Source organism: Candida albicans, chromosome R, assembly GCF_000182965.3.
Source record: "Candida albicans SC5314 chromosome R, complete sequence".
In the NCBI taxonomy this organism is placed as follows: domain Eukaryota; kingdom Fungi; phylum Ascomycota; class Pichiomycetes; order Serinales; family Debaryomycetaceae; genus Candida; species Candida albicans.
The window spans coordinates 882929-896107 of record NC_032096.1 but is presented as its reverse complement, the minus strand read 5'-3'; the positions used below and the strand labels follow the sequence as shown (position 1 = coordinate 896107).

Below are 13179 nucleotides of genomic sequence, written 5' to 3'. Positions count from 1 at the left end.
AAAAAAAATTTTTGTGTGTGTCGTAAGAGTTTTGCATCTCATAGGCTAAAGACGACTTTTTATTTTTGCTTTCATTGTTTACCCCAATATATTGTATGTGGTTGTTGGCTTATTTAAAGCAATAACCCTAACAGAAAGAACCATACTACGATCAGCTATTCATATAAATTAACTTATTGACCTTCTCTTATCAGGAGTTTGTCAGAGCATTGTTTTATTTCTAAAGTCTACAAAGATAATAGCAGCAAGCTTCAGAAAGTGATTTAGTTGATCTCTTTATTCACTACTTGATGTACATGCTTGAGTAACAATACTTATACAATTGTTGGCTTCTCTACCAATCTCACCACCTTCTTTAACAAATGTGTTTAAATTTTTAATCATTAATGGTTTAAAGACATCGTTCATGATTTTTTTCCTTGTATCTAAATCTTCAGTGGATATAGTATTCAAATCCAACATTGAAATCCCCGATCCATTAGACCCACTACCTTCACTCTTAAATTCCTTGACAAATAATTTCAAAGGTTGATATGGCTGCACTGTATCTGTTAATAAATATTTGTAACTTTGGGGATGAATAGTGATATTTAGTTTCATATCTTTATTCTTATCTTTATCTTGGTCATGCTGTAAAGTTTTCAGTAAAAATTTATTCAAATTCTGCAAATGGCCAATTCTTGCTTGTTTGGAATTAGCATTCATAGCTGTAATACTAAGAGTTGTCACAGCCATACTTAACTGTTTTGAATCTTGTTCATTTAAACTCCAACCCATTAAAACAAACCAGTTTCTCATTATTTTGACAAAATAGGAATTTATCAAATTTCCATGACTATTCTCAACAATAATTCTTAAGAAATGAGTACTGGTGGTTCGAATATTGGGTATAATGTGACTCATGGCCGACAAAATAAATAGTATAGTCGATCGTAAATGCAAATCAATTAATCCAGGTTGTTTTGCAAAAATTGCCGAAAGTAGACTCATTAAAGCTTTTCGTACTTCCTTGTCCTCATCTAAGATTAGCGGTAAGATACTTGTCATTATATTCTTGTAATATGAAGGGTTCTCGGGTAAATGAGTTTGTAAATAGTTTAAGACTTCTTTTCTTGTATTGGAAGAATGATGTTTGGTTAATGATAACTGATGAGTCAACACAGCCAAGGAGGGACCTGTTGATAATGATGATCTTGAAGCACCTGAGCTAGCACCATAGTTAGAACTCGACGCAATAGATTGATTGGGTAAAGAGATAGTTTTTGATTTGAATGAGGTATCAGTGTAATTATCTGGTTTTTGAGCAGTTTTACCAACCTTTAATTTTGCTTTAGCAAAATCTTTTTGTTTTTCCTTTCTTTTTCTTTTAGATGCCATGGTTTGTTTTTGAAGATAATTGGTGTGACTATGATATACTAAATTGAACAGAGTATTGATGAGATGAGTTCAAGGCATCGAAATTTTCTCGGTTCCATTAGAAGCATAGATAATTGGGAAAAGGAAGAAGTTGATTTTTTGTTAGAAGGGGTTACTGGTAGCGCTGTAACTATGTGAGAAAAAAGAGAAAATAACAATGAACACTCTTCATGCTTAAGCAATATTTATTCTATTATATCTTTACGAGCAGGAAAAGACTAGGTATAATTAATGTATACAATTAAGGTTTATTAATATAAAAAAATTATATTAAACAGGTTACAAAAAAATGCGTTATTAAGACTGGAGCCATTCCATTCAATAGTGTAAGTTTTTAGAACAATCTTTGTTAAACCTTTTTTTAGGTTGTTGTTTTTTTTTTTCGCCCTGTATGAAACAGAGAAAATTCAAAGGTAATTTCATTACTATTGTCGTTTTTTAGGTTTTCACTTACAATTAATGGTCTATTCTTAATGCCTAGTCATGTTACCAATGTATATAACGATATTGATGATGGAATGCTTCTACTGTCTTTGTCATTAAATGAGAGATCAAATGATAGAAGAGGTTTGGAAATTGAAGAGGTATACGACTCCAGTTTTGATGATCCTATGGATATTGATGATACAGGTGAGTTGTCGAATCACATGGATATAGATGATACAACTTTTGAGATAGATCACGTCGCAAGTGATAACTACGCAAATAAAAGAGAAGACGACAATGATACTAATAACGAAGAAGAACGTCGGGAAGATGGGTTGTTTTCTTTACTATCTCCTACGTTGATGGGGGCAAAACTTGCAATCAAAAAGCCATTACTATTAATGCCTCCGCCCACTGTTTCGGAACAATCTGATTCAAAAACTGAAAGTGCATCTTCTGTTGATTATGAATATGACACTAGTTCATTCAAACCCATGAAAAGCAATGGATTGATTACACGAAAAACCAATAGCAGTACATTTCAGCCAAGCAATATAGACTCGTTTTTATTCCACAGTGATGGAATTTCACTGGGTCAGCTGTTAGGTGGTTATCAAGATTTACATAGCAATTATCAACAGCCAGTGACTATCCATAATCATCACCATCACTATTACTATTACAATAAAGATGAATCAGTACCGTCGCCACCTTCTAACAACAATTTACAATCACTTGAACACGAGCAAAGAAATTTGCAGATGCAACAATACAAACAACAATTAGAGGAGCATCAGTTATATTTACAAGAGTATAAACGTAACAATCAAATACTTTTACCTTCTCCTTGGCAGCATAATATATCTCCAATAGAAAGAGTCCCCTATCTATTGATGTCCTACTTACAAATGTTGATAAATTTCATTGCTTCGTTATATGGTGTATATCTTGTTTATTGTTTATTTCGAACGATAAATACAGACATCAAAACCAAAATAGAGGAACAACAAACGAATTTGATTATCAGCATTGAGTCCTGTCGTCGATCGTACTATCATAATGGCTGTGACGACAAGGATAACTTGGTCCCATTATTGGTATCCAAATGTCAAAAATTTGAGAAATGTATGAAACAGGACCCTTACAAATTAAGTAACGTTTCCATTATGAGTGCTGAGATTATTGGAATGATCATCAACTCATTAATTGAACCTTTAAGTTTAAAATTTTACTTGTTTATGTTAGCATTTATATTAATTATATTTGCATGCAATTTTACGTTTGGATATATTCGAGCCAAGGCATATTATGGTGGTAGTATGAAGTATAGTCTTGACAAACTCGATTAGGTTTAAAGTTGTCCAGAATACGACAGCCATTGGTATCACTTCGTGTAGGTGGCAAATTCAGTATGGGTAAGCTCGGAGTTAAAACCAAGCCTCATATTGTACACCTAATGAAACAACAAAAGAGAATAATAGCACGACATTGTACAAAATACTAGTTTATAGTTTGAGTTTGCTTATCTCTAGCAGTTCTACATGTAAACTCCGTCATTTTGATGTATGTATTTCCTCAATAGATTTTAATAAACAAATTTATCTAGCAACACCAACCTACTAGTTTAGTAGTAGCAATAAAAATGCTAAGCCTTATCCAGGTTATAACTTATCGGACATTTCAGTATAAGTTGTTTTTTTCAATTTGTGTATCTTTTTGGTTATATCCGATGCGTCTACAGTTGCACAGAACAGATTGCCAGATCGGTATTCGTTATGTTCAAATAATAGAATCAAAAAATTCAAACTCGGTTTGGTGTAATGATAATACAAACAAAAGTGCACAGCCTACATCACATTGAATACATGTTAAGGAAGCCAAAACGGTCCCTATCCTTATTCTTATCGTTACTGTTTCGTGACGGTGAAGCCCCACTAGTTTCAGTGGATGTAGAAACCAATTTCGAGATTTACAAGCAATAAAATTATTTGTACAGCCACATCAATTATTTGAATGTGTTATCTATATCTTATGTCCGATGGAAGTGCACCATAATGAATCTTTTTCACAAAGTTATTCATTGGTATTTGAAAAGACTTCCATTTTTTTTTCTTGTCGTTTTTTATGATCTCTTCTGATTGATTGTTTAATAAAGTTAACTTGTAATTCTTGAACACTGATAGTTTACCTTAGTTATAAATCGTTGTTCCATTTCTTTCTTTTCTTTTTGAATTTTACTTTTCTAGCGAAGTAAAAAAATTCTGGGCAAAAGGTAATAGGAAAAACCCGAATTGTTTGGAAGACCAAATCTTAATTCGATTAATCCGAAGTCTAGATCGAAAAGCAACTGTAATACAATTAGAAGTTAACTGATTATTGAATCATGCTCACACATTGTCTATCATGTTTAACATTCCGAAAGGAAAGTAGACATAAAAACACTCGTACCACCTAGATACTTACAGAGCTACCATGCAATGCGACAGATACAGCAGCCGTTGCCGCGGTTATCGCACAAATTTCTTGGTGTGTTTGTGTCCGTGTGTTAATAATTTTCGATGTATTAGACGGGTAAACAATCACAAAAAATCGAACCATTTACTTTTCATTTTGGCTAGACTTTCTATTTCAATTCTGCTGCATTAAAGTTCATTGTTGAAGCTGATCTGGATTTTGGTTTGTTTGACGCACACCTCTTTTTAACATACGAATATTCCATGCTTGCTTTCGAATAATGTTAATTTCATTGCTAACAAAGCTCATGTCATGAGGAGGAGCAAAAAAAAGGGTGGGTGGGGGGTTAGAATACTCTATTTATAACTAGAATTGAGGAGAAGAAGGGTTATGATAATTGAGTTTTGTTATTATTACCCACTCATAAAACTCTAGTAAAACTCCACTAAGAGCTTTGTGTAACTATTTGCTTTAAATCCGATGATGTAGGACATAAAATTAGTAAGCCCAAACAAGAACGAAAAAAAAATTCTCATTTGGGTCCTCTATGTGTCATTGTAACCTAATTTTCAGTTTTATTTCCTTTATTCTTGTTTGGTAAAGTTTCTGCTTTCCGAGATGCCGTTCAATTGACAATTGACAGAACAACAACAATAGATGTGAACTTATATAAATTGTAATTGGATTCCATTTTTTGAAAAGCTTTTATAGGTTTAAGATTTTCCTTTTACTGGTCTTTTTTTAAAGAATATATTTCCTAATTTATTTCCCCATCACATACCACTTTTTGTTTTAGTTAGTTTCTGTCAAAGATTGAATAAAGACTTTTTAATACTACTTACTCCTTTATAAATATTGCTATATAACAACAGATCAAGAGGTAAAAGTGCTTTCAGTATGGGTTTTTTTGGGACTTCAAAAGAGGAAGAATCTCAACTTAGACAAGCGGTTTTAACAACATCCGAAACAAGACAGTCATATTCGTCCAACACAGAGTCATCTGTTTACGAAACTGCTGATGAAATGGATAGTCAGGTGTCACCAAACATCGACATTACTGACCACGAAAAAGACAATCAAGGTATAAATACTGATGAAACCAACAATAATCATCATACCGCTGCTACCAATGTCAGTCCCCAAGGAGATGACGATAGTACCGTTCAGGGACACGAATATAGTGCGAATCCAATAAGTGATTCAAACGACGATTCGGATAGCTCCGTTCCTAAGAATTTTTCTGGTATTGATGGCGACAACGAAGAAGAAGAAGAGGAAGAAAACAGATTAAACAGAGAATATACAATTGAGAGAATTAAATCTCATAAATCGCTTGAGGCTGCTGCTGAAGAGCAGATTAAAGAAGAAGAATCATTTATTCATCCTCATTCTTCAAGTAGCACCACGTTTGACAAAGAAAAGATTTATACCGTCGACGAATTACTGTATGATGGACCAGATGATAAAGACAATCCACATAATTGGCCAAAATGGAAAAAATGGATGATTACTTACACTGCAGCTATATTATGTCTTGTGTGTTCTTTGGGTTCTTCGATGTACACTGGTAGTGTCCCGGAAATAATGAAGCGATTTGGTGCCTCACAAGAATTGTGTCTTGCTGGGCTTACATTTTATTTACTTGGTTTAGCATTTGGTCCAGCTTTATCGGGCCCCTTATCCGAAGTGTTTGGTCGTAAACCATTGTACATGTTCTCCTTACCAATAGCCATGTTGTTTACCATGGGTGTCGGATTGGCAAAAAACATTGAGACTATATTAGTGTTGCGTTTCTTTTGTGGGTTTTTTTCGAGTCCAGCTTTGGCTGTCGCCAGTGGTACAATTTCCGATTGTTGGGCCATTAACCCTGCGGAACAATCTTTTGCAGTTGCCTTATTCTGTTTATGTCCCTTTTTGGGTCCAGTGTTAGGGCCAATTATTGGTGGGTTTGCTGGTGAATATAAAGGTTGGCAATGGGCTTCTGCTTGGGTGTTATTGATGTTTTTCGGTGCAGTGTGGCCATTTACTATCATTCTTCCTGAAACTTACAAACCTATCATTTTAGCAAGAAAGGCGCAAAAAAGAGGCATGAAAGTGGAAGTACCAAAATTGAATATTGCTTTTGTTAAAAAAGTTATCAAATTCAATTTATTTATGCCTTTGAAGTTGCTCATTGAAGAGCCAATTGTGCTAGTGTTATCGGTGTACATCTCTTTTGTGTTTGCAGTGTTGTTTGGATTCTTTGAGGCTTTCCCAGTCATTTTTAGAGGTGTTCATCATATGGACCTTGGTATTTCTGGGTTGCCTTTCATTTCAGTTGGAATCGGTTTGTTCCTTGGTGTAGTGACGTATGTCATTTTAGATAAGACTATCTTCTTCCCAAAGAATCCAGATGGATCTCGTGGTAAACGTGATGCAGATGGTAACTTTATCTGGGGTGTGCCAGAGAAAAAGTTGTTGAACGGTAAAATTGGAGCACCGTTTTTGCCAATTGCATTGTTTTGGTTGGGATGGAGTGGAAGAAGCGAATCGATTCATTGGATGGCACCAACAGCTAGTGGCGTGTTTTTTGGTTATGGATTAATCTTGGTGTTTTTTTCAGTCGTGCTGTACTTTTCCATGTCATTCCCTCCAATTTACGTTGCTTCTGCTATTGCAGCCAATAATTTATTAAGATACACATTGGCATCTGTTTTTCCTCTTTTCACAGTACAATGTTTTGAGAATTTGGGTATAGGCTGGGCAGGATCTCTTTTTGCATTCATTGCTTTGGCCATGGTTCCCGTTCCATATGTGTTTGGATACTTTGGTCCGCATCTTAGAGCAAGAAGTAAGTTTGGTTATGCTGCTTATTTCAAGAAATTGGAAGAACAAAAGGAATTGCAAGCTGCTGCTGATGCCAAAAAGAAAAACACAAATAGAACACAAGAACAATCTGTTAATAGTTCCGCTGTCGAACTTGAAATGTCATCAGAATCCGAGAAAGCTGTTGCTGAAAAAGTGTGAACATGTCACTAATAACTTTTATACCTTCAGTAAAATATTTAATTGATAGAAATTTGGTTTAATACTAAACATTTATTTTAGTTTTTTAAAATCGTAGTTCTAAGCATTTTTATTGCATCTAATTCTTCAAAAAAGGTAACAATCTTTAATTTTATAAGATGTAACAAGACTATTGCTTTGAATGATGTTAATTGCTTATCATTATTTTTGAAATTATGGTGGGTAGCATGAAAATAACCAAAACCTTCAGCCAACAAAGTCTGTTGCAAGAAAGAAAAAAACAAAGCAGAAAAAAAAAATCTCGGAAAATAAAAAAACCTATTATTTTTAATTGAAATCTTCATCAACGATAAGATTGAAAAAAGTAATAGAATAGATCAGATCTTTATTGACTCAACGTACTATACTGCAAACAGCTATTGCGATATTACTGAATTTATTGTTGACCTTTTATTTTCCAATAAGAATCGTATCATAGGATTTAATCAGAATAACCCAATACCCATATATAAATTTATACATAAACATATAACGGTCCCCATTTAATCTACCAACGGTTTAATACTCCAGTGCAAGAATGAATAATGGATCTCAGAATCAAAGTGCCAATAATGGCCAACAACCTCAACAGCAAATCAATTTACAAAATATACCACCACAGCAATTGGCCCAATTGGTGACTGCAATGAGAACCGCTTATGATCAGGCCAAGAATTCTACCAATGAGGCCGAAAGACAGCAGCATTTTAATCGTGCTGAAAATATCAGAAGATTATTAGCAAGATATCAAGCTCAAAAAAACAGGTTGCAACAGCAACAACAACAACAGCAGCAGCAGCAGCAGCAACGCACTCAACAACAGACTCAACAGCAGACTCAACAGCAAAGAAATTTAACAGAACATCAACGACAAATTCAAGCTGTTCAAGCACAAGCACAGGCACTAGCACAAATGAATAACAATGAGAATTTCAATGCTATGAGCAATAACCAAGTTGGTACGCCTATGATGCAGCAACAGTCTCCCAATATGATGCTTCAATCCCCAATGATGCAACAAAAACAGACTAATGTTGGTACACCTATGCGACAACAATCACCTTTGATGACACAACAGTCACCGCCAGAGCAATTTCAAGCTCAAAAATCAAATCCAACTCCACAACCACAAGTGCAACAAAATGTCCAACAAATGAATCAAAATAATGTGATCAGAAACAATGCCATAGTAGGTACAAATGGTGCAGCACCTGGACAAATAAACGGTGTGCCTATTGCTAATAGTAATATAACAATGGAAAGGTTCAATCAAATTAGACAAAAACTCACTGAAGTTCAAAGGAGGGTTCAGTTGTTGGAACAAACAAAGAAAACAGGAAATGTTACTCCAGAGCAAATTCAACAGATTGATAAAGAAATAATTGAATGCAAGGCAAAGTTCCAACAGTATCAAAAAGTAGGGATTTATATTAGAAATCAGTTGGTTCTTCAAGCTAAAGCACAACAACAGAGACAATTGCAACAGCGACAGCAACAACAGCAACAGCAACAGCAACAGAATAACAATCTAAAATCAGCTCAGAACCAGAACCAGAATCAAAACCAAAACCAAAACCAAAACCAAAACCAAAACCAAAACCAAATACAAGGAGTGCAATCTGCTGGACAAACACCTCAGCAACAGAGCTTTTCGCCACAGTTGCAGGCTGCACAACAACAACAATTTATGGGCAACCTGCAACAACAACAGCAGCAGCAACAACAACAACTTAGAAATGCGAATAAAAGTGCACTTCAAGGTCAAGCTCCTTCACAGGCGCCAACTCCTTTACCTGTTCGGCCAACACCTCAGAGTCAACCTACAGCACAAGCGGGTGTTGCTTCACAGGCAGCTACATCAGGATTTCGAGCTTCTCAACCCACACCATCGCAAACTTCGAGAACTGGATCAGCTCTACAACAAAGGGCACCAAGTCGACAGGCATCTTCTACACCGCAATCTCAATTCCAACCACCATTACCACTGGAGAGTCGACATCCTTCTGCAACTACATCAGAAAAGCCACTTCCCCAACAACCTGGAAGCGGAACAGCGAAGAGTCCTAGTGTTGCTGCTACTCCTGCTCAGAATAATGGCACTGTAACTGCCCGGTCTGCATCACCTGTTGCAACTACTACAGATAGTGCTACAACTGGACGCTCAGGAACTCCCCAACAACAATCAAGGTCACGATCTGGATCATCGTTGAATTTGGCTGGCATTACACGTCAGTCTGTCCCATCATTGCCAATTTCGAGTTCTATTAATGTAAAACAGCCCACAATCACCACATTTAATAGTATCAATGATACGAGACCCAGTTTGACGGGAGGAGCTGCCAATCCTATGAGTATTTTATTAGATACACCAGCGATCACAAAATTGCCTACTTTTGATATCGAAGGAGACACTGGTGTCATTGATTCTAGTACCAGTGGACGAGTTTTAAATAAACGAAAATTAGGTGATTTGATAAATACAATAGGTGTTGATGAAGGGGATGGTAAGACCAGTATTGATGGGAATGTGGAGGAATTTTTGTTGGATTTGGCTGATGAATTTATTCATTCAGTGACAAGTTTTGCTTGTCGGTTAGCAAAACATAGAAAGGTGGATAGTATAGAGGCAAGAGATGTTCAACTACATTTGGATAAGAATTGGAATATCAAGATTCCTGGTTATGCAATGGATGAGATTCGAAACACAAGAAAAATACAACCTAGTAATAGTTATAGTCAGAAAGTACAAGGTGTCGAAGTTTCGAAAGCTGTGAATGATGATAATGCTTAAAGATGATAGTACAGATGGTAAATTGTTGGTTAGTAAAGAAAAAAAATTAGCTGTTGTTTAAGTTTATTGACTTGTTTTGATTTTCCGCTTTGTAATGATAGATTGTATATATTTACATCCATATATATATATGATGCATAAATGCGTTTTTTTTTTGTATATGTATATGAGTTGTGTTTACACTTTGCATTTTCTGATCTTTTTCGCCCAGCTCTTGTGTTCTTTGTCATAAACACCTTCTTCGACCCCTTTGAAAAAATGTTCTTTGTCTTCAAGTAATTGCCAAGGAGTCTTTCGTACTGAATCATCTTTAATCAAACACAAATCAATAAATTGACACAAATATTTGTCATATGGCAACTTTGTCACAGGATTGATTTTGTTTGTCAATGTAGGGGCATCTTCATTGACTATTCTTTGTAATAGATCTAATATACCTTCTGGTCCATTATATGAATTGTAACCATTTCCTTTTTGTTTATTCTTTCTGCTTCTGCTTGGACTATTTTGCCCGTTTCTTTCTGCTGCTATAGATCCTTGCCTAACATAGGCATCGTCTTCGTCATCCTCATCGTCGTCATTATTGTTATCATCCTCCGACCATACTGGCACGCCACTGGCAAGTTCTATCAACATTAATCCTGTTGACCAGACATCTGACTTGACTCCGTAGTCCAACCCTTGAATTCTTTCTGGAGACATGTACATAGAAGTACCGACAAAAGTGTCGGCCATGGCCAATGAATTGGTCAATTCTCGAGATACACCAAAATCACACAATTTAAACTCCCCTTTATGAGTCATTAACACGTTATTTGGTTTGATGTCACGATGAATGATTTTATGAGTGGTATATAAATAAGTCAACCCAGATAAAATGGCAAACGATAATTTCTTCAAAACAAAAGTAGGGAATTGTTTATTTTCACAAAGGGGCAATATCTTATCTAATGATCCACAATTACAATATTCCATACAAATAACAATCGTGTTGTTATTGTTCAAACAAGCTCCATAAAACTCAATGATATAAGGAGAATGGCATTCATGTAGTATTCTCAATTCACGGATGATTTGAGTTTGTATCACACTTTTCAGATCAATATGAATGATTTTCTTCGCCATTGTTTTTTGGGTGGGGATGTGTAAGATTTTCAGCACCGATCCTGAGTTTCCTGATCCCAACTGTTTTAACGTCAACAAATCTTTATTGTTTAACTTTAATGAACTGGTAGTGGCAATAGGAGACTGCGATGAAGCTGGCAACAGTTGAATTTGTGGTTCCAACAGAGATGATGCTGCTGATGATTTTGTTGGTGATATTGAGGAAATGACAGTTTGACGTTTACGATTGGTTGTTGGAAGATGGTGATGGCTATTTTGATAATGCTGGCGATGATGGTTCATACTTGTTAAATCTAAATTGGATATTTGGTTTAATATCATATCGGTGGAAACCACATTATCTGGATCAACATTCCTATTGCTTTGATTGACGTTCAATGAAGAGTAACCTGAAGATGGAATGCCTCCGGCACTTGAAGGTCGGCTCAATGTTTGACTCACAATTACACCTGACCCAGGGGATTTCTGTGCAAATTGTATAGAAGAAGCTGATGAAGACCCTGTTATATTGGATGTTGGAGTGGACGTAGCAGATGAAGATGCAGTGGGTAAATGAAGTATAGGTGGCGGGCGTTGTCTCTTTTGTCGTAAAGAAGTCGGCTCCTTTATCAGCATCATATCAGAACTCCTTAGGCTACCGCTTGTTGATTTGACTGGAGATGCATCTAGTGAAAGCTTTTTGAAGTTCTTCCTACCTAGACTTTTGGATTCCATTAGGCATTCTGGATTTGGATTCGATGATAATGATAATGGTGAAGGCACTGGTGGTAAATCCTTATGCTTTGTAGCTTCTTGTGTATCTATACGAGTTGTTCTTGTCATTGTTGAGGTGGAGTATGAATGAGCAAAAACAATGAACAAGCAAACCTGTTATTATAATTTTATTATTAATATATTCAAATAAAGAGTGGTATATGTGTGTGTGTGGGTTTTCTTTCGTTTTTTTTTTTTTTTTTGGTTGATTATTTTCTTTTGGCCATTTTGTACATAATTACACTTCCACAAATTGTTTTCTTTAATTTTCCTTTTTTCTTTTTTCTACTTGGACAACTTTTTGTTTGTTTTGATTTTCTATGTACGCCTTGTTCTCTCTCTGTCACTCAGTATTTTTTTTTTACTGTTCGCTTTCGACCATTCGTGGCAGCGCCTGTGGGAGTTCTATCCTCAATTTTTTCTTTTCATTCTGTCTCTCATTCTTTCTGGCCTGATTGGGCGAACCAGGCTTCGTCGCAACTTATATTTCAACATCAACAAATTCAATTTATGAACCCTCCCCCCCTATACACCTTCTCCAATATCTCACTACCATTGTTTAACTATAACTATCATTATCTCCTCTTTCTACAATCCCTAAACCTAGGAAGTATTCACAACTATTTACGACCAGCATTTTTTATGTATTCTATTTAGTGCTTGTTTTACAATGGTTTCAAAAATACACATAACATCCACACATTATCTCTTAGTGGAAACAATGAATATCTGTTTTACGTACTTGATGAAAAATGATATTGTTATGTATCATTTCCTTATTCTTTAGCGTGTCAGAGTGTACCATTTTTGTTTCAATTTGGTTTAAGAATTGTGATAAAAAAATACTTGTAGTTTTATCAAACCCACATCTTTATAAATGAAAACATTAAACAACTCTATTGATTCCAGTATTAAAATTTACAATCTTGGCACTATAAAGACACTATGATGTAGTGCAATTCATTGTTTCTTGTTAGGGTACTTTTTCAAATATTCTTATGTCTTACATCAAAGGCTTTGTAAGTAATAAGTTCATTTGAAAACTGTTTTTTTATGCAGAAAAACACGTTAAACTGCTAAATATGGATAATATGAAGGCTTATCATCTAAATTCTTTCAATTGTTAGTAATATAACGATGCTTGTCTTATAATGCAGCAATTTGTTGCT

At 35.3% G+C, this 13179-nt stretch overlaps 5 protein-coding genes across 5 annotated transcripts; 3 read left to right on the top strand and 2 right to left on the bottom strand. All coding sequences in view use genetic code 12, as the record gives it.

Annotated features, from left to right (window-relative positions):
* Nucleotides 1-276: 276 nt before the first annotated feature.
* CAALFM_CR03940WA (uncharacterized protein) lies at nucleotides 277-1377 on the bottom strand (the record flags this gene model as incomplete). The annotated part of the gene is made up of 1 exon (XM_704931.2): nucleotides 277-1377. One exon carries the CDS (start codon nucleotides 1375-1377, stop codon nucleotides 277-279), a length of 1101 nt encoding a protein of 366 aa, XP_710023.2.
* A 512-nt stretch (nucleotides 1378-1889) lies between these two features.
* Nucleotides 1890-3191, top strand: CAALFM_CR03930CA (uncharacterized protein; the record flags this gene model as incomplete). The annotated part of the gene is made up of 1 exon (XM_712244.2): nucleotides 1890-3191. The coding sequence occupies one exon, from the start codon at nucleotides 1890-1892 to the stop codon at nucleotides 3189-3191; it is 1302 nt and encodes a 433-aa protein (XP_717337.2).
* Nucleotides 3192-5193: 2002 nt separating this feature from the next.
* On the top strand, nucleotides 5194-7302 carry TPO4 (Tpo4p; the record flags this gene model as incomplete). Its single annotated transcript, XM_712243.2, has 1 exon — nucleotides 5194-7302. One exon carries the CDS (start codon nucleotides 5194-5196, stop codon nucleotides 7300-7302), a length of 2109 nt encoding a protein of 702 aa, XP_717336.2.
* Nucleotides 7303-7879: 577 nt separating this feature from the next.
* CAALFM_CR03910CA (uncharacterized protein) lies at nucleotides 7880-10132 on the top strand (the record flags this gene model as incomplete). Its single annotated transcript, XM_712241.2, has 1 exon — nucleotides 7880-10132. The coding sequence occupies one exon, from the start codon at nucleotides 7880-7882 to the stop codon at nucleotides 10130-10132; it is 2253 nt and encodes a 750-aa protein (XP_717334.2).
* A 177-nt stretch (nucleotides 10133-10309) lies between these two features.
* On the bottom strand, nucleotides 10310-12079 carry HST7 (mitogen-activated protein kinase kinase; the record flags this gene model as incomplete). Its single annotated transcript, XM_712240.2, has 1 exon — nucleotides 10310-12079. The coding sequence occupies one exon, from the start codon at nucleotides 12077-12079 to the stop codon at nucleotides 10310-10312; it is 1770 nt and encodes a 589-aa protein (XP_717333.2).
* Nucleotides 12080-13179: the final 1100 nt, after the last annotated feature.